The 26,110-nt window shown below is 42.2% G+C and overlaps 1 protein-coding gene across 4 annotated transcripts in view; it reads left to right on the top strand.

Annotated features, from left to right (window-relative positions):
* Window positions 1-20,006, top strand: part of PAG1 (phosphoprotein membrane anchor with glycosphingolipid microdomains 1) — a 159,291-nt gene extending 139,285 nt beyond the window's left edge. For all 4 annotated transcript variants that reach the window (XM_070477213.1, XM_020891157.2, XM_070477212.1 and 1 more), the window contains 2 exons: window positions 4,072-4,131; window positions 10,508-20,006. In XM_070477213.1, the coding sequence (XP_070333314.1) occupies window positions 4,072-4,131; window positions 10,508-10,879 (432 nt within the window). In that variant the 3' untranslated portion in view covers window positions 10,880-20,006. The remainder of the gene's footprint in view (window positions 1-4,071; window positions 4,132-10,507) is intronic.
* The last annotated feature ends 6,104 nt before the right edge of the window (window positions 20,007-26,110 follow it).

Raw genomic sequence — 26,110 nt, 5'->3', positions numbered from 1 at the left:
TGCAGAGACAACAGTAGGTTTCTCTTCTCAAGTTTCAGTGAAGTGAAGTCGCTCAGTCGTGTCCAACTCTTTGTGACCCTGTGGAATGTAGCCTATCAGGCTCCTCCATCCATGGGATTTTCCAGGCAAGAATACTGGAGTGGGTTGCCATTTTCTTCTCCAGGGGATCTTCCCAAGCCAGGGATTGAACCCAGGTCCCCCACATTGTAGGCAGACACTTTACCATCTGAGCCACCAGGGGCGTCCAGGTTTCGGTAGGAAGGCCAAGTAGGGGCTAGTCAGTCAAAAGCAGCCTTAGAAAGCTTGTGGGGTTCCTGATCAAAAGAGGAACCCTGGCTAGGGTTATATGTGCATGCTAAGTCACTTCAGTCATGTCTGACTCTGCAACCCTATAGACTGTAGCTGGCTAGGCTCTTCTGTCTGTGGGATTCTCCAGGCAAAGATACTGGAGTGGGTTGCCATGCCCTCCTCTAGGGGATCTTCCCGACCCAGGGATGAAACCTGCGACTCTTCTGTCTCCTACATTGGCAGGTGGGTTCTTTGCCACTAGCGTCACTTGGGAAGCCCTTGTTCCAAGGGGTCATTCTGAATAGTGTCTCTGAATGTATTTCAGCTTTTCATGTTGCCCATGAAGTAAGCTGTTGATAGCACCAGTGAAGTGTTTATGAGCATGTTCATTAAAGGCAAAAATGCAGCTCAATTTTTTGCCCTTTGTATAAACCAAAGATAATAAAGCTAATGTGAAATTTATGCTGCTTAAAACAGTTAAACCTTTTTTTACTTACAAGCAGTTGATAGATAAGAGAGTTGATTGTCTAACCACTGCCAAGTAAGCAATTCTCCAGCTGTCACATTAGAAACTGGAAATATCCATCTGGGAAACCAGATTACCTTTCTGTAGGAATATAAGGATGAATGATCCATCATTTCCATATAAACCATTCTCATTTTAAGTGATTGGGAGAACTTGAAATGCTTAATATTCATGCATTCATTTGCAAAAAGATTTTAATGAGCTTTTCCACCGTAAGCTGCAAGATCTAGGTACTGGGAATGCACTAGTGAACAAACATATAAATGAACAAAAATCTCTGCCCCTGTGCAGGTTACATTGTAGTTAGGAGATAAAGACATAAATAGGTATATAAGTAAGGTGTATTTTTTATATATATACCTATATATAAAGTGAAGTTGCTCAGTCATGTCCGACTCTTTGCGACCCCATGGATTGTAGGCCACCAGGCTCCTCTGTCCATGGGATTTTCCAGGCAAGAATACTGGAGTGGGTTGCCATTTCCTTCTCCAGGAGCTCTTCCCAACCCAAGGATCAAAACTGGGTCTCCAGCATTGTAGGCAGACTCTACTGTCCAAGCAGCCAGGAAAGCCCCATATATACATATATATTATATAGATAACATCGCTGACTCAATGGACATGAGTTTGAGCAAACTCCAGGAGATAATGAAGGACAGGGAAGCCTAGCGTGCTGCAGTCCATGGGTTCAAAAAGAGTCAGACACGACTTAGTGGCTAAACAACAAAAGTATATCTTAGAAGGCTTTAAAATATAAAGGAAAAAAATCAGAAAAGATTCTGGGGGACTGAGAAAGTTGGGTAGGAGCACAGTTGTGAGGAGAGTGATCAGGGCATGCTGCCTTTGTTCAAAGGGGCATTTGAACAAAAAATTAAAAGGAGTTCAGAGAGTCAGTTGGTTCATGTTTGGGGGAAGAGCAAATGAAGTAGAGGGAACGGCCAGTATGAAGGCCCAGCCTCTCCAGGGACGAGGAGGGTATAGGTGTGGCTGGAGAGGAGAGAGCGAGGCTGAGAGCAGTTGGAAGAGAGATAACTGGGGGCCCAACCCTGCATGGCCTTGGCTCATAATCTGAATAAAATGGGTTGCTTGAAAGCCTCAAGCAGAAGGATGATTTCTTCTGGCTTTAAGAAGGATCCTTCTGATGGAGTTGACGTTCACCTGTGAAGAATGGAAGCAAGGAGACCATTGGTTAGCCTTTCTAATAAACAAGGCAAAAAAGTCTTGTTGGATCAGGGTAGGAGCAGCAGAAGTAATGGGAGACGCTGAACTAGAACCAGGAGATTTGTCGATGGGTCAGATGTGGATGAAAGGATGAGGAAACAGTGATGAATCCAGGGTGTGGCCTGAGTCCCTGAAAGTGTGGGACTGCCATGAACTGAAGTAGAAGGACCATGGGCCAAACAAATTTGGGAGTTCGGGGCTGGACATATTGGTTTGAGATAGGTATTGGTCATCCAAGTAGCAACATCAGAGAACAGCCGGATGGAGGAGCAGGCTTTTGAGGATAGGCCTGGGCTGGGCTTGTACATTTGCAAGTCAGCAGCAGAAATTAGCTTTTTCAAGCTGACATTGGGTGAGATCACTGCATGAGTGTGTGTGAATGGAGACTTTAAGAGTTCCAAGGACACAGGTCCAGGAAAGAAAGGAGCCAGCAGGAGAGAGGAAAATAGGAGAGAAAAACAGGAAAATTCAGTGTCCTAGAAGCCAAGGAGTGAATGTTCAGGGAAGAAGGGGTGACCCTGCAGCACACACAGCAGGTGGGTCAGGAGAGAGCAGGGACACGGTGGGCATCAGCGTCCTTGGCAAGAGCAGTTTCTTTGGAGTCTAGGAGGCAGAAACTGGACTGAAATGGGTTTAGAGAGAGAATAGGAAGAGAAAAATTGAATGCTTTTTTTTTTTTTTTGGACAACTCTTTTAAGAGGTTTTGCTGTAATGGAAATAGTAATAGAACTAGAAGGGTGGGTTGGTTTGGTTTGGGTTTTAGAATAGATAAATTATAGCCTGTTTTTATGTGGATGAGGATGACTCCATAGAGGCGAAAGTTGATGTAGACAGAATGGAGGGTTGCTGGCGCTTATATCCATGAGTAGGTGTAAGGGGTCAGGGTCTCCCGCACAGGAGGAAGGGATCGGCTTAAGGTGGAGCCTGGAAAGTTCACCTGTGGCAACCGGCAGGAAGGAAGACGCGTGAATGCAGAGACTGGGAGTGTGATGGGGGAGGCAGAAGTTTATAGATATTTCTTTTGATTCCTTCAGTTTTCTCAAGGTCCTCAGCTAGGGATGAGGTGTTGGGGGTTCGGGGAGAGAGGAGAAGACGTGAAGAAGGCAGCTAGGAGAGCAGGGGCCGGGGTTCCTAGCAGGTGTAGGAGATTGAGAGCAGCATGGAGGACTCACCCCTCAAGTGAGTTCTTAATGGGACGGGAGTGGCGTACTTAAAGTATGACAGTGATGGCTGGCCATGGAGCTGCAGTTTGACAGGGTAGGAAGGAAGGACCCTGAGGAGAAGTGAGACATGGGAAAAAATGGCTGGGGGCCCCACAGTTTTGCAGGCTTGTTGGAACTGGGTTATGGGAGGAGTAGGCGTGAACAGTGAGTGCTGGTCTGAAGGGGCCTGCCGGGAGATGGGATGGTGGGGCTGCTGTGGTTTAGGGTAAGAGGGGTCTGAGGTGCCGACTGAGCAGGAAGGTGGGGCAAGGACACATGGTCAGTGCAGGGAGGTCACGGGGTGGGGGCAGGTTTGGAAGGATACAGGTTGGTTGAAATCAGCAAGAATTCAGGCAGGAGAGGTGCTAAAGATTCAATGAACCCGGAGCCAGAATCATCAAGAAATGAGGCCAGAAAATGTGAGTTGATTTCTCCACTAGTTGTTTAAAGTTTCCAGATGACTTAAGAATCTTTGTGATGACTCATGCAAACTGTAGAAATAAAAAATTTAGGGATTTGACAAACACCCTGGTATTTTTTCAGTCAGTTTTTCAATCTTTCATTGATGATCAATCCTTCAGTGATAATTAGGAATTGAAACAGTAATCGTTATAATCATTTGGTTTATCTAATGTAATACTGGTGGGTATATAAAATCATACTTATGTGTTTATTCCTGAAGTCCTTTATATAATTTCTCTGTAGAAAATAGTTTCTTCTCTAAAAAATCATTTAAAAACATTTTTGTAGATAGATGCATCAAAGCATATGCCCCCAAAAAAGGTTAAATTATTGACTTTAAACTCCCTTCTCTTGATTTATTTTGTTCTAACAGAGACTTAGTTCGTTGTCATACAAGTCCCGGGAAGAAGACCCAACTCTTACAGAAGAAGAGGTGAGTTTTGTTACTTTTAAATAATCAAAAATCTCTTTTAATAGAGAATCGCACTTCCTTCCTTAAGTAAATGCAGTGTCATGTTACCCTTCATCTAAGAAAGCTGAAGTAGACTCTTAGGCCTATGGTTGGAGATCAGAGTTGGTGATATTGGCATTATCGTGGTTCAGGGAGAGTAACTGGTGGATAGGAAGACAAGAAAGAGGACAAGAAGAACAAGGAAGCTCAATAGGGAAGAAGGAGAAGACAAATATAGAAAGGGGAGGGGAGGAAAAAGGAATGAGAAGAGAGAAATGTAAGTGTGTGAGCTTTAATCAGGGAGGAAGTTCCCATTAGAAGTAAGTTAATAGTTGTTTGGAATATGCAGAGAATTGGAACAGGTGGGTGTAGAGAATTTGCTCCAGGCTGGGAGACAGAAGAAGAAGGGCTTAGGCTTCTGGGATACAGAGAGCAGGAAACTTCAAAAACATTTCCAGACTTTAAGTAGGGTTAGACATGGCCACCAGCAAGAAAGGGTGATGTATTCTCCCAAGCACTGGGGCTAAAGAGTCATGGGTTAAACTTTCAATGAAGCATTAAAATTGTAAAAGCCAGTATTTATGGGATTTAGCAAGCTAGATGACGAACACCTTAATTTACCTAGCTACATAAAGCCACTTTCTGGCATGCCTGCTGCTGCTAAGTCACTTCAGTCGTGTCCGACTCTGTGCGATCCCATAGACGGCAGCCCACCAGGCTCCCCAGTCCCTGGGATTCTCTAGGCAAGAACACTGGAGTGGGTTGCCATTTCCTTCTCCAATGCAGGAAAGTGAAAAGTGAGAGTGAAGTCGCTCAGTCGTGTCCGACCCTTCGCGACCCCATGGACGGCAGCCTACCAGGCTCCTCCATCCATGGGATTTTCCAGGCAAGAGTAATGGAGGGGGGTGCCGTTGCCTTCTCCATTCTGGCGTGCCCAGCTTAGTAAATTGTGTACGTGTACAAAAGCAATGTGGGCTTTCCAGGTGGCACTAGTGGTAAAGAACTCACATGCCAATGCAGGAGATGTAAGAGACACAAGTTCAGTCCCTGGGTCATGAAGATCCCCTGGAGGAGGGCCCAACAACCCACTCCAGTATTCTTGCCTGGAGAATCCCGTGGACAGAGGAGCCTGGTGGGCTACAGTCCATAGGGTCACACAGAGTCAGACACAACTAAAGTGACTTGGCACGTACATACATGCAAAAGCAACATACATATGTGATGTTGCCCAGCCCCCACCGTGTTTCCTGCTCCAGGGAATGGAACTGCCATCTATCCACCTGGTTGCAGAAGCCAAAACCCTGGGGCCCTCCTGAACACCCCATTTTCCTCACTGTCTTCAGATGCAGCCAGTAATCAGGCCCTTCAGTTCCATCTCAGAAGTTAACTTTCATGTTCCCCCACCCATGTCCCTCTCCCCTGGGCCCACCCCTCACGAGGCTAATGCAGGGCCCTCCTACCAGGGCCCGAAGTGGCTCCTGTGCCGCCTCCAGCATTTTTCACTGTCCTGGAGCCATCCATTGGGGTAAGAAAATATTCTAATTCCCTGGCAGTTCAGTTTTTAGGACTTGGTGCTTTCACTGCTGAGGCCATGAGTTCAGTCCCTGGTCAAGGAATTAAGATTCTACAAGCCAGGCTGAAAAATATATATGTATATATATATATAAGAGATCTGGAAACTAATTCTTTAAAATAAATTGAGACTATGTGAAATTTTTAATTACTTTTCCTCTTATGTTGCATTTGTTTGTGGCTTTTGAAAATAGGACCCTGTTATACTGTTGAGTGTTTAACATAGAATACAGAACTGTGACTCCCATGTATTCATTCTAGGAAGAAGATTTAGGAAAAGTAAATATGGAGATCATTTATTTTTATATTCATGTGATATAATGTTAGTCCAGACTGAAACTGAGACCTGAATTTTAAGTACTATTATCCTAATTTAACAGAATGATGGGGGAAGGGTTGAGTATAAAAAGAAGAGAAATGAGGAAAAGAGGGTAATTTATGAGAACATAATAACAATTTACAGACTGAATAATAATGATGAAAGATGTTAAAGAGAAAAATTGCAAAGCTAAATAGTAAGAGGGCTTGAAGAGAAACCTTTTATTTATACAAAATAAAAATAATAGTCGTAGGAGACATATATTCAAAAAGAATATTAGAAGGCTTGAGAAACGTTAATAAGATTTCAAATTTACAATGACACCCTCCCGCACATTTGGTTCATGCCCAGGGATAAATTAGGTTGCAAGTTAATGGAAGAGCCTGCAATTTAAAAAAGAAAAGACTGTAAAAGCCAAGAAGGCCCAAGTGCTTACAAAGAGTGAGGCCATCATGACAGACCACGGGGAAGAAAGGAGAGAGAGAAACAGAAATGGTGGTGGGGGCCCGGCTCTCACTGTTACTCTCACAGATAGAGTTGTGTTTGTCTTCCTGATGTTACCGCTGAAGGTGAGGAATAAACATCCAGGACACCAGCTCCCTTCATCACTATCCATGCATGCATGCTTGGTGGCTCAGTCCTGTCCAACTCTTTGCGACCCATGGACCGTAGCCTGCCAGCCTCCTCTGTCGATGGGATTCTCCAGGCAAGAATAATGGACTGGGTTGCCATTTCCTCCTCCTCCAGGGGATCTTCCCAACCCAGGGATCGAACCCTGGTCTCCTGCATTGCAGGCAGATTCTTTATCCTCTGAGCCACCCGGGAAGCCCTATCATGCATGACTCACCCCTTTATAATCTGTCCATATTTTTGGCTTGGCCCACCTTTTAAACAGTGTCAGACTTTATTTTTTTGGGCTCCAAAATCACTGCAGATGGTGATTGCAGCCATGAAATTAAAAGACGCTTACTCCTTGGAAGGAAAGTTATGACCAACCTAGATAGCATATTAAAAAGCAGAGACATTACTTTGCCAACAAAGGTCTGTCTAGTCAAGGCTATGGTTTTTCCAGTGGTCATGTATGGATGTGAGAGTTGGACTGTAAAGAAAGCTGAGGGTCAAAAAATTGATGCTTTTGAACTATGGTGTTGGAGAAGACTCTTGAGAGTCCCTTGGACTGCGAGGAGATCGAACTAGTCCATCCTAAAGGAGATCAGTCCTGGGTGTTCATTGGAATGACCGATGCTGAAGCTGAAACTCCAATACTTTGGCCACCTCATTTGAAGAGTTGACTCATTGGAAAAGACCCTGATGCTGGGAGGGATTAGGGACAGAAGGAGAAGGGGACGACAGAGGATGAGATGGCTGGATGGCATCTCCAACTCAATGGACATGAGTTTGAGTAAACTCCAGGAGTTTGTGATGTACAGGGAGGCCTGGCGTGCTGCGATTCATGGGGTCGCGAATAGTCAGACACGACTGAGTGACTGAACTGAACTGAACCTTTTAAATAAAGAGTTTCATATGTTGGCAAGTTGCTACAAAAAGCAGAGGCCTTGTTTTTTATTCTTCTGAAATGGAAAGATACTCTTAATTCCTCATTTTTTTTTCCATTTATTTTTATTAATTGGAGGCTAATTACTTTACAACATTGTTAATTCCTCATTTTGAAAGGAATTTTTTAGTTAAAATCCCTCAGGTGAGAATGTTAATTTAATATGCATGAAAATGGTTAAATCAACAGGGCAGGAGTTTCACAAAAATTATTTCTCTGACTCAAACCCTTTGGATTGTCAAGGCCTGGGAAATGCTAGCCACCAGCCTGTAGGGAAAGTTCTCATGCAAATGACAGTTAGCATGCGCCAGGCATGTCTTAAGAAGCTTTGGAGGCCAGCTGGAAGCTTTCTGCCCAGCATGTGGATATGTGAGAGTAGGACATCTCCCTCTGCACTTGCAAAGCCAAGCATCTGTCAGAAAGTATGTTCCCTTATTTCCTGGGTGTTTTAATACATCAATTGCTGTGGCATAGATAACTGCAGGTAATGAAGGATATTTTTACTTATTTCCAACCATGATTTCTAACAATAAAACAATACCCTCCCTCCCAAATTTCCTAGTCAGTCCATTTTTGTATCAAAGAAAATGAAACCTCTCCCAGTATTTGTGGCTTTGTTATTGTTGTTCAGTTGCTCAGTTATGTTTGACTCTTTGCAACCCCATGGACTGCAGCACGCCAGGCTTCCCTGTCCTTCATCTCCCGGAGTTTGCACAAACTCATGTTCATCGAGTCGGTGATGCCATCCAACCATGTCATCTTCTGTCATCCCCTTTTCCCCCTGCCTTCCGTATTTGTGGTAAGATGAGGTATATTAGTGAGACTGAGTGGGTTTGCTTGGAAAACAGTCTGTTCTTCCCAAAGGAAAGAGTGTCCTCTAAGTTTTTGACTTTGGTGCATGAGAGGTGCAGTTGTGTCTGACTCTCTGCGACCCCATGAACTGTAGTCCACCAGGCTTGTCTGTCCATGGGATTTCCCAGGCATGAATACTGGAGTGGGTAGCCATTTCCTTCTCCAGGAAATCTTCCTGACCCAGGGTTTGAACCCATGTCTCCTGCATCTCCTGCACTGGCAGGCAAGTTCTTCACTACTGAGACACCTGGGAAGCCCATCCCCTAAGTTGATTGTCTCCCAGTATCATTTCTGTGTTGATTTCATATAAGAAGAATTTTCCTACTGAAGAAAACTTAGCCCCATCTCTGAATGTCTATTTAACCAATAGACTTCCCTGGTGGCTCAGATGGTAATGCATCTGCCTACAATGCAGGAAAACCAGGTTCAATCCCTGGGTCAGAAGATCTCCTGGAGAAGGAAAGGGCAACCCATTCCAGTATTCTTGCCTGGAAAATCCCATGGACAGAGGAGCCTGGTGGGCTACAGTCCAGGGGGTCACAGAGAGGGGCTTCACTTAGTATGCAATGAAGTATTAATATAAAAAATAATGGAGGGGAGGGATGGTAAGCAAGATGGGAGGGAGGTTCAAGAGGGAGAGGTATACCTATGGCTGATTCATGTTGATATTTGGCAGAAAACAACAAAATTCTGTAAAGCAATTATCCTTCAATAAAATTAATAAAATCAGAAGAAAAAATAGTGGAAAGTGATCCTCTGACAGATATATGTATACTGCCAACCAGCATCCAGAAGCTATTGTTTAGACCTTTGTGATGCGGGAGGAGTGGATTAAACAGTCTGATTCAGTGGTTTTCGAACTTAGTGGACATCAGAATCAACCCACCCCCAGAGTTTGTGACTCAGTGGATCTGGTGTGGGGCCCCAGGGTTTGCCTTTCCAAAAAATGTCCAGATCCTGCTGCTGCTGACTTAAAGCCCAGCCCTTTGAGTATCACCAGTATGATATATGTTTTCTACCCTTTTTTGTAAAGCAGTCAAAACTTTCCTCAGGTGAAATATCATTGTGATAAAGAAATCGAATAAAACCCAATGCTGAGGTCAGGTCCTGGGGGTCTTGAGCTGCTCACTCTACCTGCTTTCCTCAAATCCTCAGCAGACCTAGAGAGAACCTGGATTTCATAGAATTATGCTACTTACAAAGTTATAGACGACACATATAATTGTTCTGTTGTTATGTACGCCAGGGTTAGCATAGATTGTAAAGAATCGGCTTCTGGGTGTATATTCAAAAGAAATGAAAACACTATCTACAAGAGATAGCTGTACTTCCCTGTTTATTTCAGCATTATTCACGATAGCTAAGTCATGAAAACAACCTATCAACAGATGAATGGATAAAGAAAATGTAATTACACACACACACACACACACACATACACACATGCTTGTACACATAATGGAATATTATTCATCCATAAAAAAGAAGAAAATCTTGCCATTTGCAACAGCATAGATGGATCTTGAGGGCATTGTGGTAAGTGAAATGGGTCAGATAGAGAAAGACAAATACTGTGTATTCTCACATAGATATGAAATCTAGAAAAGCCAAGCAGAAATAGAGTAGAATGGTGGTTGCCTCATGCTGAGGCCTGGGGGAAATAGGGAGATGTTGGTCAAAGGGTCAAACTTCCATCTATAATAAGTTCTGGAAATATAATACAGCATGGTGGCTAGAACAATACTGTGTATATACTCTTAAGAGAATAGAGCTTAAATGTTATCACCACACACCAAAAATATGGTAATTACAGTAAAGAAGTTGTTAACTACCTTTATTGTGATAATCATTTCACGATATATGTATCAAATCATCATGCTACACACCTTAAACTTACATGTATTGTGTGTGAATAATATCTCTGTAAAGTTTGGGAATCAGAAAAAAATTCTTAAAGGGACACACACCCCCATAGTCCCAAGAATCTAGCTTGTCACTAAAAGGTGGAGGGAGGAATCAGGCTTGAAGCTTGTTTATTCACTTTCCCCTTTGTTTTCTAGATCTCGGCCATGTATTCATCAGTGCATAAAAAAGGACAGCCAGGCAACAAATCAGGACAGTCACTTAAAGTACCCGAGGCCTCCTACACCTCCATGCAAGGAGCTGCTCCCAGGTCCCCCTCTTCCTGTAACGATCTCTATGCCACTGTTAAAGACTTTGAGAAGATGCCGAATAGTGTCAGCACACTTCCAGCAGCAGGCAGGCCCAGCGAGGAGCCTGAGCCAGATTATGAAGCAATACAGACTCTAAACAGAGAGGAAGAGAAGGCTGCCTCAGAGACCAACAGTCACCATGGCCTTTGCCCAAAGGAGAATGATTACGAGAGCATCGGGGACTTGCAGCAGCAATGCCGAGATATCACCAGGCTCTAGCAGCCTGGAAAGGACCCAGCTAGCCTAGGACCAGCCGGCAAAGCCAGGGCTGCTGCAGAAGACAAGAAGCGACGTCAGCCACACTTCATATGCTGCTTTAGGAAAGGGAAGCCGATCGGAGATGCCAGGACTGCTTCTCAGTTTGGGGAGAAATGAGGGAGGCCCCCTGCTGCCAGGGCCCTGGTAGACCCAGGCACGCCTGTGTCAAGCACCCACACCCTCTGGAAGGATCCCGGCTGTCAGCCGTCTCACCCTCTCCATGAAGAAAGCCACGCGGTGAGAAAGAATGACATTCAAAAACCACAGCTCATCTGCCTGAAACACTGCCATTCACAGGAGCTGGGTTTCTCTCCCTCTCTCCTCTTCGCTGCCTGCTACTGATAGTTAAGATGAATGGCATTTTTCTCTTTGACATCTTCCGATTTATAATGGCTCATTCCAAGGATTTTCTCCCACCAGGCTGGGCCTTTGCCTTCAAGTGGGTGTTTTCCGTTGCTGAGAAATTGTGGTTGCTATTTCCGGTCTGCTCCCCAGCCCCTTCAAAGAGCTGCACCTGGGAACCCAAGCCCCCAACCAGTGGGGACGCCCCTTGGGTTTCCTAGCTCTTCATTCCTTCTGATTTGGGCACTCCATGTCAGTAGCCTCTTCCAAAGTACTTGAAGTCATTGTTAGATGCTTTATTTTATTTTTATCATCAACATGGTTTTTTTCCCCCCAGTGTTTGAAACTCTTCAGTCTTTTCAGTATTTTCAAAGAATATCATGGTACTTCTATACTTGTTTTAGTCCAGCTCATTCTTCCAAAACAGAGAGCCTTAATCTCCCCGTTGGGACACAGACCACGTGTTTGGGTGGCAGCCCCAGCATCCATCTCTTCCCAAGGGCTGTGGACTTGAATGTGTATTTCTGATGATCTCCGCTGCCACACTGACGGTGCAGGAGTTCATACATGAACTGCTCCCCTAAGGTAATCTATCTGAGATTAAAATATAAACATTTATTTTTGTTATATAAATTTATAAGGTATTTTATGTTTAATGCCTAATTTCTAGAAAGTGCCAGATAAAATATATATTAACTATTTTGATTTGATGTACAATGATTTATAGTCTCATTTTGAAAAGACACCATAAAGCACATAAGCTTGTACCAGTAGTTGTTATCTTTTTTCTAACCAAGTGTTTAAAACATGGAAGGTTTTTAAAGACGTGACTTTTCAAATGGTACTTAGAGCTCTTGGTCAAAAATCAGCTGACTCATTGGAGAAATAAGTGGAATAAACATAAATGATCATCTTCAATGGTTTGTGGTAGGCAATAGTGAAATATTTGAAATGGTAAAAATGGAAAGAGGAACAAGATATGACTAGGGATGACTGACGATTAACCTTATGAAAGTATTATGATTCCATTAAGGTTTAGGTACATTTTTAAGAAAACGGTGATGAATTCTGTAGCCTGGTGCTTGCAAATGTAAATTGCCTGTTGGGATTTTTTTTTCCCCTTCATTTTATAAAAATCAGTGGCTGAAATAACTCAGATTGAGAGCTCAGCCTGGTTTGAATTTAATCATCTCTTTAGATTTTATAAGGCCGACATTGGGAAAGTTGTTCACTTTTCATTTTAAAAGGAACCTGGTTGAAGTGCTATTATGTAGTGTAGGCTACAGAAAAGAAGCTTTTCCTACACTGTAAAGAAAAAAAAAAAGGCAATTATTCCTTACCGCTGTGACATCTGCGACTTTTCAGATTGAATAATCTTACTGTTTTCACTCATTAGGATAAAGAATGCAGTTGGGAGGATGAAGCATCTTGAAAATTGTAGGGACCAGCTCCCGGGCATGTTTTTTTTCCATTCCTTGCATTCATGGCTTGATTTTGTGACTGCTCTGTAATACGTTTCTGCAATTGTAAAATAGCTCAGTTGGGGTAAATGGTTTGCTTGTTATTTTCCAATCAGCCTGGTCTCTCCCATGAAGACTTTATGTGCATAAAAGCACAATCATCATTGATCAAAAGATCATGGGAGAATAACCTTGGATCAGGGAGAAGTTTATCAGAAAGATGCAAGGCCCATACTCTGAATTCATCTCCTTTGTAAGCACTGGTTTGCCCAGTGATTCTCATTGCTTATTATGAATGAGTCTGACCCAACAACCTCAGTATCATGGGGTTGCTTTGGCACCTGCTGACAGCCACATCACACTGCTCACCCAGCCTTGTGCATGCTGCAGTCACGTCCTTTATGAGCCCCTGACTGCTCAAAAGTTGTAGTTCATGACGTCTCACTTAAGGAAATGGGTATGTTCTCTAAAGAGTGAAGCCATTTCTAGATAGGGAAGCTCTTTATAAATAGTCATATCATTTTGAAATTTCATTATCAGAATCCCCCCAGAAGTTTCAAAATAAGGGCTATGCCTTATGGCCGTAAAGTGTGCAGTGAAATCTCTCTCTCGATTGGAGAACCTGTGCTAAGAATAAGTTGTGATGTAAAGTATTAAAAGGGAACTGTAAGGGCCTTCAGAACACATCCTGAAAGAGTAAGTAATAGCACAATCCCTGAGGGCTAGGGAGTGAGAGACGCAGAGTGGACTTTGGGAGATGGCTCTGCTCTTTAGACCATTAGGTACCTTACTGAAGTATTTTTATTGATGTAGCATCACTGTTTTAACCCTATAGTACAGTATTTCATAAATTTCATCACTTTTTAAAAATTTTATTTGTTGAAACTTATGCTAGAATCTTTAGGTTGGAAGCCTATGGTTTCTTTAAAAAGTTTTCATCTTAAAAGCTACGTAGTTTAAATGTATGAAAGGTAATTATCAAGAAAGAATGAGTTTACTGTATCTTTAAAATTCAATTTGACATCCATATTATGTATGCATTGAACTATAATAACTAGGTTATTATAATCTTGCCTAGGATCTTTGCTTTTATTCATGTATTTTGAAAGTTTCAAAGAATTTTTTACTGATTCTCAGATATTGTCTGCCAGCAGGGAAGTGTAACCTGTGTTATGTGAAATGTTTGAGGAGATTTTAAATTCTAGGAGAAAGTAATTTTTGCACATATCTTTGCCACAAATATTTTTTTTTCCTGCCCTTCACTAAATTATATCATTGGGATTATTAAAGCTTTTGAAGGTGCCACTCTCCTTTGTAGGAAAAAGGCTAATTACTGATTTATCTGCCCTTAAAATCTGAGCATTGATTCTAATTGAGTGCTAGATTAACAATAGGTAGCTAGCAAAAAGAACTGAAATTTAACCTCAGCATGTTACTAGATCTAGCTCTCATATTTGATTTTAATTTTTCAAATTAGAGCATTTACTTACTTTTACCAGTAACTATATATATAGGGCTTCCCTGGTGGCTTAGACTGTAAAGAATATGCCTGCAATGCGGGAGACCCAAGTTTGATCCCTGGGTTGGGAAGATCCCTTGGAGAAGGGAATGGCAACCCTCTCCAGGATTCTTGCCTGGAGAATGCCATGGACAGAGGAGCCTGGCAGGCTACATACACACACGTATATATATGCACATGTATATATATATAAAGTCACTCTGGTGCTTAATTAATTAGGATACATCCTGTCATGTATTTTGAATGTTTATCCTACTAGTGTGATGACTATTGTCATAAAAGCAGAACAGAAGAAAACAATTGTCCAGTCATTTTCTTTTTTCCCCAATCATTTTCATTTGACAGTTAGCGGAAAACCTTCTCAACTGGCCCTCAGTGAATTTCTCCAGTTAACGAATTCAGATTTTAAACTATGCCCACCGTTCTCTTAGCTGAAAAACAGTGGTGTGTTTAAACAGTGTTATTCATGCAGCTCCCTAAATATTCAACCTGACAGAAGGAAATGAAAGTAGGTGTCCTTCTCAGACAGGTATTTGAGGAGAGATTTGGCCGAAGGCAGCAAGGGCCATGTGAGCCAGGATAGTGACCCCCCCACACACACAACCAGGTGGCAAAAGCAGGGCCCATTATCACCTGCAGGTATTGACTTCGCTGTCTCCAGAAACTGAGATTTTAGCGCAGAATGAACAGCAGTGGTGGAGGATCACGTGCTGCTCTGAGATGGTGACATATCATGGCTAGAATCTCAGAGCCTCAGTTCAAGACTGATTTAGGACTTTGTAAATGAGTAAATGCTCCTGGTAATAGTTGCTCTGAGTCCGTGTGGTCTAGTGATGCCATTCTGAAAGTGCTGATTTCTGGTACCAACCAGCTTAGCTTTGGTTGCTGGAAGCACAGTAGGTACTGATGGTTATTTCCTGGAAATCTTGACAGGCTTATCGTACTGTGTAACTGGGAAAAGTTAAAGTGTAATGTTTGGTGTTAATAAGTGACTAATGTGAAAATAGGAACATGTGTCTATAATATCAAATATGGCTTTATTTGCAGTGAAGTCTAAATTCTTTGTCCTGTAGTAGTATTTTCTTGCTCTGTGTTGTAGCTTTTCTTAAATATATTATTTCTGACAGTATCACTAGACAAGTTTTACAGACTTAGAATATGTTTGACTTTAAGAGATCAATCCAGAAACTGTGTTAGAGTCTTCGTCTGGAATTACCAAAGTAAATTAAATAAAATCATGGTCTAGAAGAGAACATACATTCATAAATGGTTTTTTACCCCTACTACTCATTTTGAAGCTGTGTTTACATGCAGTCTCCAATACTTATAAAGTATTTCATTGTTTTTCTAGGTTCTTCTTTTATTTAACTAGGAAATTGTAGTTCAGATTTTTCCTAATGACAGATGACATGAGAGATACATTTTTTGCTTTAAAAACGATTTTTTTAAAGCATTATTTTGGTTATCATCTATCTTAATGCAGTTAGATTCAACTTTTCTTTGCTCACCACTTCCATATTGTGAGTGTTTTTTAAAAATGTGGCTCAGATGGTAAAGAATCTGCCTACAATGCAGGAGACCCAAGTTCGATCCCTGGGTTGGGAAGACCTCCTGGAGAAGGGCATGGCTACCCACTCCAGTGTTCTTGCCTGGAGAATCCCATGAACAGAGGAGCCTGGTGGGCTACAGTCTATGTGGTCGCAAAGAGCTGGACACAACTGAGGGACTAACACTTTCACTTTCACTTTTAAAAATGTATTGTGCTCTATCTCAGATCACTCCCTCTAACTTATTATAAAGGCTGGTAATTGTCATTCCTCAGACTTCTGTATGTTAAATTGGCAACAGTAAATTGTTTTAATGTTGTTACCTTTAAAATTTTGCACTGTATTAACATGCCTCATGTTTTCAGGGGAAGTTTGAAATATCACTAAACAATAGGAATTTGCATTTCACTGTGCATGCATTTTTTTCCCTCATAAAAATGGTTTCCAAAAAAAGTAACATATTGTCTGTTAGATGGTCCCAATCAGTTTCAAAGTACTCCTCTTACTCAAAATTACTCAAAAATAATTCATGACAGCATCATTGTAACTCCTCTCAAAAGGTGTTTGTAATGGTCAAATTTGTCCAATTCACAAAAGAGTGGGAGAGTTGTTTTCAACATTGTTATTGTTGAGTTGCTACGTCGTGTCTAACTCTTTGTGACCCCATGAACTGCAGTACCCCAGACCCTTCTGTCCTCCACTGTCTCCCAGAATTTGCTAAAACTCATGTCCATTGAGTCAGTGATGCCATCCAACCATCTCATCCTCTGTTGTTCACTTCTCCTCCTGCCCTGAATCTTTCCTAGCATCAGGGTCTTTTCCAATAAGTCGGCTCTTGGCATCAGGTGGCCAAAGTATTGAAGCTTCAGCATCAGTCCTTCCAATGAATATTCAGAATTGATTTCCTTTAGGATTGACTGGTTTGATCTCGTTGCAATCCAAGGGACTCTGAAGAGTCTTCTCCAGCATCACAATTCAAAAACATCAGTTCTTTGACACTCAGCCTTCTTTACTCTCAATATTTGGAATGTTTAAAACCTTCTGTCACTTTGCATGGCACCATCTTGGCCCTGTGTGTCTGCTACTCCCAGAATGTTCCAGGCCTTCTTTTCCAATAGCAGTTACAATCTTCAGTATCACAGACCTGCCTGGCAGCTTGGAACCATTCCCCGGCTCTGCCCAGTTCACATTTTACAGCATCAGGGGCTGCCTGGATAAGCCTCAGGCCCACTTGGGGCAGCAGATGCTAGGTGTTATTTGTCAGGAACTTTGCTAGACCATGTAAACCATTGCTTCTTGGCCTTTTCCCTGATGACTCAGTGGTAAAGAATCTGCTGCCAATACAGGAGACACAAGAGATGCAGGTTCGATCCCCAGATCCAGAAGATCCCCTGAGTAGGACATGGCAACCCACCCCAATGTTCTTGCCTGAAAAATTCCATGGACAGAGGAACCTGGTCAACTGCAGTCCATGGGGTTGCAAAGAGTCAGACATGGTTTAATGAGCACAGTACACCAATCATGTATACTCTTGCCCACGTCTTTTGTGAGATGTGGTTGGCACTAAAGGGCCAATGAAAAAGAATTTTTAAAACATTCTGTTGAGGATTCAAACTCACAAATGTAAAAAAAGGAACACTGTGCCCTCACCGGGTAAGTTCACAGCCCCTACAATGTGCTGATACTGAAGGTAAATCCTGGAACAGCAGACCAGTAGCTACCGGTAAAGTAGAAGGACACTGATTGTTTTAGGAGGGAGGTGGGGAAAACCCTTTCCTGTAAGAAAGAATCACTTCTAAAGTATATTGAGTGTAACATTTTCTTAAAATCCTGTAGCTATTACACCCCACCCCTGGGAAATAGTGCTTATGAGTTATGTTGCTGTAACTAGTTTGAGCTGCTCTCCTAGGTCTCAAGGAAATGAGGATAGTGTTCAAGCATCTGAAGTTACCAGATGTTGAAAATAACTTGGCCATTTATAGATGAAATCTCCAACATTTGGAGTCCATGGGTGATTCAGTGACTGAGGGCCTCTGTTTCTATACACCCGAGGATCCAGGCCGGGTTTAGTTTTCATTTTTTTTTTTAAACTTCACTCCCATCATGCTAAGGTAGTGTTTGACTTAAAAGAGATCATTCCAGAAACTGTGTTAAATTAGAGTCTTCATCTGGAATTACCAAAGTAAATGAAATAAAATCATGGTCTAAAATATGTATTCCAGTGTAATTATTTTCCAAATTAACAGAACAGGTATCTCTTCATTTTCATTATACATTTAATTATTGAAAGCCTACCTGCTATACCCATTAGGCACCCTTCACAGGATAATTAAGGCTAAAAGAGACCAGTCTTGGCCCCTGGAGCGTGCACTTCAGAACTGGCTTGTTGTAATGTCTGGTTTAATTTTGTTTTGTTTGTTTTTTCACTCAGCATGTGGGAAACCATGAGTGTAAACAGACTCTTTCCTTTTCCTTTTTTACACTTAAGAAAAAAAAGAAATGTAATTTTAGCTCCCATTTAGGTAGTAAAGGTTTCCCTGACAGACAGCGGTGCCTTTCCCTAGGCGAAGAGACTAGAACCAAAGGCTTTAGTCGGTCTCTGAACATTCCTTTGACAAGTTTTCATGTATTTTTAATGTGAAACCCATAAATGAACCTGGCATGATGATCGTGACCCAGCCAGTAAGCTTGCTTGCTTTTTTCGCATTCATCTTTTTAAATATAAGCTTCCCTTGTTTTACCTGGAGCCATACTAGAAACTGAATTCCTGTGGGCCGTGCCACGGCTGCCTGTTGATGTCCTGGAAGCTTGGCAGCACCGTTGGCAGTGCTCGCCTCAGAGGGAGAAGCTCGTGGAATGTGTTGGGAAAGTTGGATTTTACATCCAAGTCAACAAACGTTTGAAAGAGTCCTGTATGCCTCAGATTTTGACACTTTTTTTTAAATTATTTTTTTCTGAGTACTAACTACATATTTGATTTGGGGTGGGGTGGAGTGGGGGGCTGGCAGAGCAGGGATTAGAAGTAAAATCTGAACTAATGATGTGGGCATGACTTCCGGCCCCTGTGTATGTGACTCTGGAAACTGTCTAATTCCAACGGACTACCTACCACTCTGAGTCTCTTAAGGAGCACACTGTAAATGTGTATAAGACTGAGAAAGGTGATGTTAAAGACATAAATTATTGTTTAGGTATTTTCTTCTTTGTAAACTCAGAAAGAAGCTTGTGGCTAGCACGAGATGGCTACTAAAGACATAATTTGTAGGTTACTAGGAACAACCTTTCAAATATGTTTCATTCCAACTTTTTGTAAAACTGGGGAAAGAACCTCCTAGTAATGAAAAAACAAAACCAATAAGAAACTTCCATAAACACTTTCTAAAAGAGCATGAGTGCTAAGTCATTCTCCAGGCCAGAATACTGGAGTGGGTAGCCTTTCCCTTCTCCAGGGAATCTTGGCATCAGTCTCACATCTGCCCTAGAGTGTTTGCTTCTTGCCTATAGTATTTCAACAATTTTTATGGGAGAAAAAAATGCACATTTTTTTATTTCTTGGAAAAATGAATTGAAGTATTGAATTAAATTCTCAGAGGGTCCAATTTAGTTTAAAGAGAAGCATTGGTTTTGAGACAAGCTCATGGCTCTGTGGTCCGTTTCAGCATTGATTTTACTGTGTGACCTTGAGCAAATGATTAATTACTCTGTGCCTCAGTTTCTCCAAAATGGGGATAATGATACCAACCATTGCCTACCTCATAGGGACGTTATGGGGACAATTGAGATAATATAGATAAATACAAATGCTTTGAACTCTGGAAGAAAGGTGCTATATAAATTGAAATCATGTTGTTTTTAATGATCCAATTGTTATGTTTAGAGTTTAAATAATAGCAATACTGTTAGTCATGTTAAGAATAAGTTTCAATTTGATGCATATTTACAATTCTCTTCTGTGGCCAGATAGCGATCATCATCCAGTAATGGTACTGAAATTGGTATTTGTTTTCTGTGTGTTTCTGCCCATAGTATTTCTATTCTGAATGTTCCCAAAAGGCTGGAGTTTAACTTGTCATATCTTGTAGTTTACATGTAATGAATCTTATTCAAGCTGTATATAGAAGTATAATTACATGTAAATAGCAGGTACGTTGTAATGAAAGGCACTTATCAAATTGTCTTTGTTCTTTTTTAATTGCAATAAAGATCAGTTTTATATAAAAGCTTGTTTAAGTTCATTTGATATTTGGGAAGATCAAGAATGGCTAATTTATATGCCCTGAGGGCATCACCAGGGTTGGGAGCTTTAACAATCAGCTCCCGACTGGCAGGAAGAAGGTCAAGGCAGTGGAGCTCAGTGGTTAGAGCTGCCAACTGCAGAAAAGAACCTGAGTTTGGGTCCCAGCTCCAGGGTGACTTTGAAGAAGCCAGGGGGCTTCTTTGTGCCTCTGTTTCCACTTAAGAAATGAGGAATCATAGATAGCCAATGGGAATTTGCTGTACGGCTCAGAAAACTCAAACAGGGGCTCTATATCAACCTAGAGGGGTGGGATGGGGAGGAAGATGGGAGGGAGCTTCAAAAGGGTGGGGATACATGTGTACCTACGGCTGATTCATGTTGAGGTTTGGCAGAAAACAGCAAAATCCTATAAAGCAATTATACTTCAATTAAAAAATTAATTAAAAAAAACACAGATAATACAATCTAACACTGTTGATAAAAGGTACTCTTGGTAAAAATTAACATTTTGGAGAAATTCCTCTAATAAAAATCTGTCAGAGTTCAAAAAAAAATAAAAGAAGCGAGGAATCATAGTAGAGAATCTATTAATGGGCTTCCCTGGTGGCTCAGTGGTAAAGAAAACGCCTGCCAATGGAAGAGAAATGAATTCGATCCCTGATCTGGGAAGATCCCACGTGCCACTGAGGAGTTAAGCCCGCAGGAGTTGAGCCCATGTGCCCTAGGGCCCTAGAGCCCGCGCTCCACAACAGGGGAAACCCACACACAGCAACTGGAGAAAGCCCCTGCTCACCACAACTAGAGAAAAGTTCGCGCGCAGCAGCAAAGACCCAGCACAGCCAAAAATAAATAACAAAATTATACATACAAAAAAAAAAAATACACCTACAAACAAGGTTGTCTCAACCACCCCTTGTAAGGTACTGAACTTGGCACATGAACTTGGTTGTTTCGTCTCTAAGTCATGTCTGTCTGTTGGTGACCCCTTGGACTGCAGTCCACCAGGTTCCCTGTCCATCACCATCTCCCAGAGTTTGCTCAAACAAGTCCATTGAGTCAATGATGCCATCCAACCATCTCATCCTCTGTTGTCCCCAACTCCTCCTGCCTTCAATCTTTCCCAGCATCAGGGTCTTTTCCAATATGTCAGCTCTTTGCATCAAATGGCCAAAGTATTGGAGCTTCAGCTTCAGCAGCAGTCCTTCCAATGAATATTCAGGACTGATTTCCTTTAAGACTGAAAGGTTTGATCTCTTTGCTGTCCAAGGGATGCTAGTGTGTGTCAGTGGCTCAGTCGTGTCCAATTCTCTGCAACCCTATGGACAGTAGCCCACCAGGCTCCTCTGTCCATGGAATTCTCCAGGCAAGAATACTGGAGTGGATTGCTATCTCCTTCTCCAGGGGATCTTCTGAACCCAGGCAATGAGCCTAGATCTCCCACATTGCAGGCAGATTCTTTACTGTGACCCACCAGGGAATCCCTTTGAAGATGCTAAATGCTCTGTAAATGCTCACAGACCCTCTTGACAAGAAGCCTGGGGAAATGTTGATGGCATTTACCCATGTGGCCAGGCATTCCTGTGAAAAAATGCAAGCTGAGAGCAAAGAATGCTGGCCATGAGGAAAGCCCACCTGCTTGAGGGCAGGGGAGTGTTACCCTGCAGGAAGTCTCAAGGCAAATGGCTTTAGACAGCACCTGACCCTAGCTGCCTCTTTCCTAATCTCCAAAGACAGACCTGGGGGCCAAAAGGTGAATCAAGGGAGGGTTCTCTTAGGTATGCTGTCTCCTTTGTGTGTGTGCCCCTGACTTCAGGGTACCCCCAAACCCACAAATTGCCTCTTATAAGACCCCTTTGACCCGAGCCCTGCCTTTTCCATGCTCCCTCCTCTACCCCATCCCATCTGTGCAATTATAAACACACCCTGTTCCAAATTCCCCTGGACTGACCTGCTTATTTTTGTGGAACCAGGGCCTCACTACGCAGGTTACTCTCCCCACTTACTCCTAGACCATTGACAGTTTAAGGGGTTTGCTGCCTTCTCAGTCTTGAGACCACACCACCCTTACCACACCCTTGGCCCTCAGAATGGACGTTGCAAATCCACACGCCATGTCTGAGTCTGAGCTCACCCTGGGGTTTTGCTTTCTTGCACATGATGCAAAGCAATGATGACAACCTCATGGCAAAAGCAGGAAGAGCCTGACCATTTTGGTCTCAAACCCCTGCTTCGTTTCTGACCTTGTGAGGGGAATTTCCTCATTCCCCAGAGCTGTTCGGCCCACTCCATCCTGTGTACTGAGCTCCCAGTTAAAGGTTCGCTCTGAATCTTTGGGTCACAGGATCAGGTTTCTCACTTAGGCTACCTGGGGAAACAGACTTTCTGAGGCTCAGCAATTTGGTAGATGATCAGTCACCTAGGGAATGGAGGAGTCTTGGCAATTCTGCCAGGGATGAGCTGCCAATTCTAGGATACGCGTTTGTGAGGGGGAGTGAGAATTCCAAGACTCTGGTTAAGTTGAGCCAGACACACTCCACCCTCCTCTGTTATTGTTAAAAATCATTCATCAGTCTACCTTCCTACCTCTGTGGATCTGCACTAGGATTCTTTTCAATTTTTTTTTTTTTAAATGACAGCGGACACTACTGTCCCTTTATAGTCACCATCCTCAGTGTTTGCTCTCATCTAAGATGACTCTTAAAATCTCAAGGCTGGACCTCGGGAGCTCCAGAACCAACTGTTTACCAGGAATCACATCTGTTTCCAGGATCTGTTCCATCTGCATGTCCTGATATCATCTCACATGTGATCATTCTGGAGTGGAGAGCATCTTTCCCAGCTGTCCCCCTTGCCCTTTGAGGCACAGTTTAGCTTTTAAGTGTTCCCTTTGACATATACCACAGTTCCCTGCACACAGCAAGTGCCAAATAAATGTCTGATCTGATTTGAATCCTCATACTTCTCTATGTGAGCAAGTTACAATTAAGGTAAGACTGAAAGGATAAGCCAGAGAGAGAGTGTTCCAGACATGCAACAAACTGACTTCCATAGTGTCGCCAGGATTAGCCTTCTAAAAAGCAAGTTTGGTTTGGTCCAGAGAAAGAAAGGCTTCCTGATAAGGTAATTATTTTAATACTATTTCCTGGGCACTATTCCAGATTCTGCAGATATCATGGTATATAACAGGCAAGAATTGCTGTTCTGATGAAACGTACTTTCCAGGGAGGGAAGGGAAGAAATTATTTTCAAAACAAATTCCAGATCATAAATGTAACAAATGAAATAAGATGGAACAAAGTAAGTAAAATGGCGATGAAATATAGAGTAAGTAGTGGTTTGGGGGTGAGGGGTTGGGGAGCAGGAAGAGATGCTGTGTTTTATCTTCAGTGGATAGGAAAGGGCTGGATGACCGGGAGCAGCCACAGAAAAGGTGGGAAGAAAAACATTCCAAGGAAAGAAAATAGCAAGTGTAAAGGCCCTGGGGAGGAAGAGAGGATGGTATGTTCCAGGACCACAAAGGAGGCAAGGGTGGTTGTAGCACAGAGGTAGAGAGTGGTAAAAAGGGAGGTCTGAAATGCAGGTGGAGTGAGAACCCATGCAGCGGAGAAGATAAGGAATCATCCTGAGTCAAAGAGCTAAGAGAAACCATGGAAAACCATAAACAAAAGTTTGGGGATAACTGGTCTTCCATATGAAGAATAACATAAAATGGGACTCCCAATTTACACCTTAATGAAAATAAATTTCAAATGGATAGAGAGGCAATCATAAAAAACATGGTAAAATGATAGCCATAATAATACAAACTTGAAATTTGTCAGCACATTTCTATATGCATTTAATTTTAGTTGATTTCCAAAACAGCTGCAATGAGTTAAATACCTTTAAATAATCTTTAGCTGTACAAATGACCAAACTGAAGTAAAGAAGAGTTGACTAAATCGCCTAGCTTTCATTGATAAAGATGGGATTTAAACTTAGTTTGACTGCTGTCCTGAGTTCTTAATCATTATTGGTCTATGTGAGATTTTTATTATAGTTTTGAAGCAAAACCCGTGAACAATGTGGGAAGTTAGCGGTGCTGACCCACACACAGTCAAAAATTTGAGTATGTATATATATTAAGTGTCAGTCCACCATACCCTTGGTTCCACATCCCGAGTTCAACCAACTGTGGATTAAATAATACTGTAGTATCTATTTACTGAAAAATCTGCCTGTAAGTGGATCCACACAGTTCAAACCTGTGTTGCTCAAGGGTCAACTGTCCACAAAACCACAAATAATAATACCTTTAAAGGTCAATATGTTTGACTCCATAAATTTACAAAACTTCTTTATAAGAGTTTAAATATATGCATCAGTGTAAGAAGCAACATTTGTAAGGACAACAGTATCGGTTTTATTTATTGCCATATTCTCATTTCTCCACTACTGTGTATGCACATAATAGGAGCTCAGTAAACACGTACTACAAGGGTGGATGATGAATGTGGGGAGGTGACAGTAAAGAATCTGCCTGCAATGTGGGAGACCCAGGTTCGATCCCTGGGTTGGAAAGTTCAGAGCTTGTATTATAGGATGCTGAGACTGGTTTGGACAGAGCACAAGGAACAGGGAAAACGAAGATGCTCGTTGCAGACATAAGCAGGTAGTAGAACAGAAGGAATCTGGTAACTGACAAAATCTAGGGGATTAGAGGCATAGATGAAAACTCTTGGGTTTCTAGATAGATGATGATAATATTAATGAGCTATAAATAGAAACAGAGAGGGTTTGAAGTCAAGGGGCTACATAATGACTTCAGTTTGAGCTTTGAATAGTCATATCTCCATTTCCACAGCTAGTAGTACAATATATACTTATTAGCTTTCTACCTATTGGTTTCATAATTAATCAATAAAATTGCATTGAGTTTCCTGGTGAAAGACATTATGTAATATGATGCCATGGGAAGAGAGAGCAGAAATGTAAACTCTCCGATCATAATAAATTGGAAAACTATGGAGTCTGCACTGAAACATGATTAAACGGATATGATCTGAATCTGTGGATCCTTCCATATGAGGGCTTCAAGAAGGGATTTGCTGAAAACTCATAGTTCTCTTCCATCAATAGTTTACATTAACCCCAGTGAATAAGTGTTAGGTTATATATTAATCACCCACCACCAGGCCTGGATGAAAGAATCTATAGTCAACCAGAATGAAGCCTACCGTAGTAACTGAATAGAGGCTCAGTGAAACAGAGAGCCAGCCGGCAGTTAGCAGGAAAGCAGAACACACAGGGAATAAAACTCTACGTGACAATATTTAAATGGAGGTAAAAATAATTTTCCCACAAACATATTCCCTACTCTCCCCTCTTACTCATTACTCATTAATGACTGGGAAGCCTTTGAAAATGAAATGGGTTTTGTTCAGAGATTCTTGTCAATTACAGTTACTCTTACTGTGTTTTTCCTGCGTGGGCTTCCATCCTGCGGTGTTTCTCCCTTCATTGTTTTGCAGAACTAGTTGGATCCAGTGACCTTCCATTGTCCCCCGTGACTTTCACTTGCTCATCATTTATATCTTGTTACCCAGGGAAAGGTAAAACCAACAGATTGACTATTTCCTTAGGAAAATGTTACATATTCATATCCTTTGGCCCCAGTGGTTTCCCACTGAGCCTTGAAATCCAGCAGCCGTGCGCATGCCGGTCTCCATCTTGACTGCTTCCTAAGGCAAATGCCCTCTCTCCCCACCTTGGTGATGCCCACACACTCTGTACTCTGTGGCCAGCCTGCGTGGTGTCAGCTACGGTCAGGTCATGCTCTTTTGAAATGTAACAAAGCGGTGCCCATATCTAGTGGGAAGTCCCAGGGTGGCTAGAGGTTTCTGTGGAGTGCGGAAACTTGGGGGCACACCATTCCTTATTGGACCATCCATCTCTCTTTCTCCTTTGCCCCTGCAAGTGTTCTCTTTCCTGTTCTTCCAGGATCCAGACCCCACCTTTCAAATTTCCCTCGAAATCACTTCCATAAGACCCAGAGGAATCGGGTGGAGAGGGAGGTGGGAGGGGGGATCGGGATGGGGAATACATGTA

This window comes from Odocoileus virginianus, chromosome 15 (genome assembly GCF_023699985.2).
Source record: "Odocoileus virginianus isolate 20LAN1187 ecotype Illinois chromosome 15, Ovbor_1.2, whole genome shotgun sequence".
Classification (NCBI taxonomy): domain Eukaryota; kingdom Metazoa; phylum Chordata; class Mammalia; order Artiodactyla; family Cervidae; genus Odocoileus; species Odocoileus virginianus.
The sequence above is the reverse complement of the archived record's forward strand: the minus strand, read 5'-3'. Positions and strand labels throughout refer to the sequence as shown.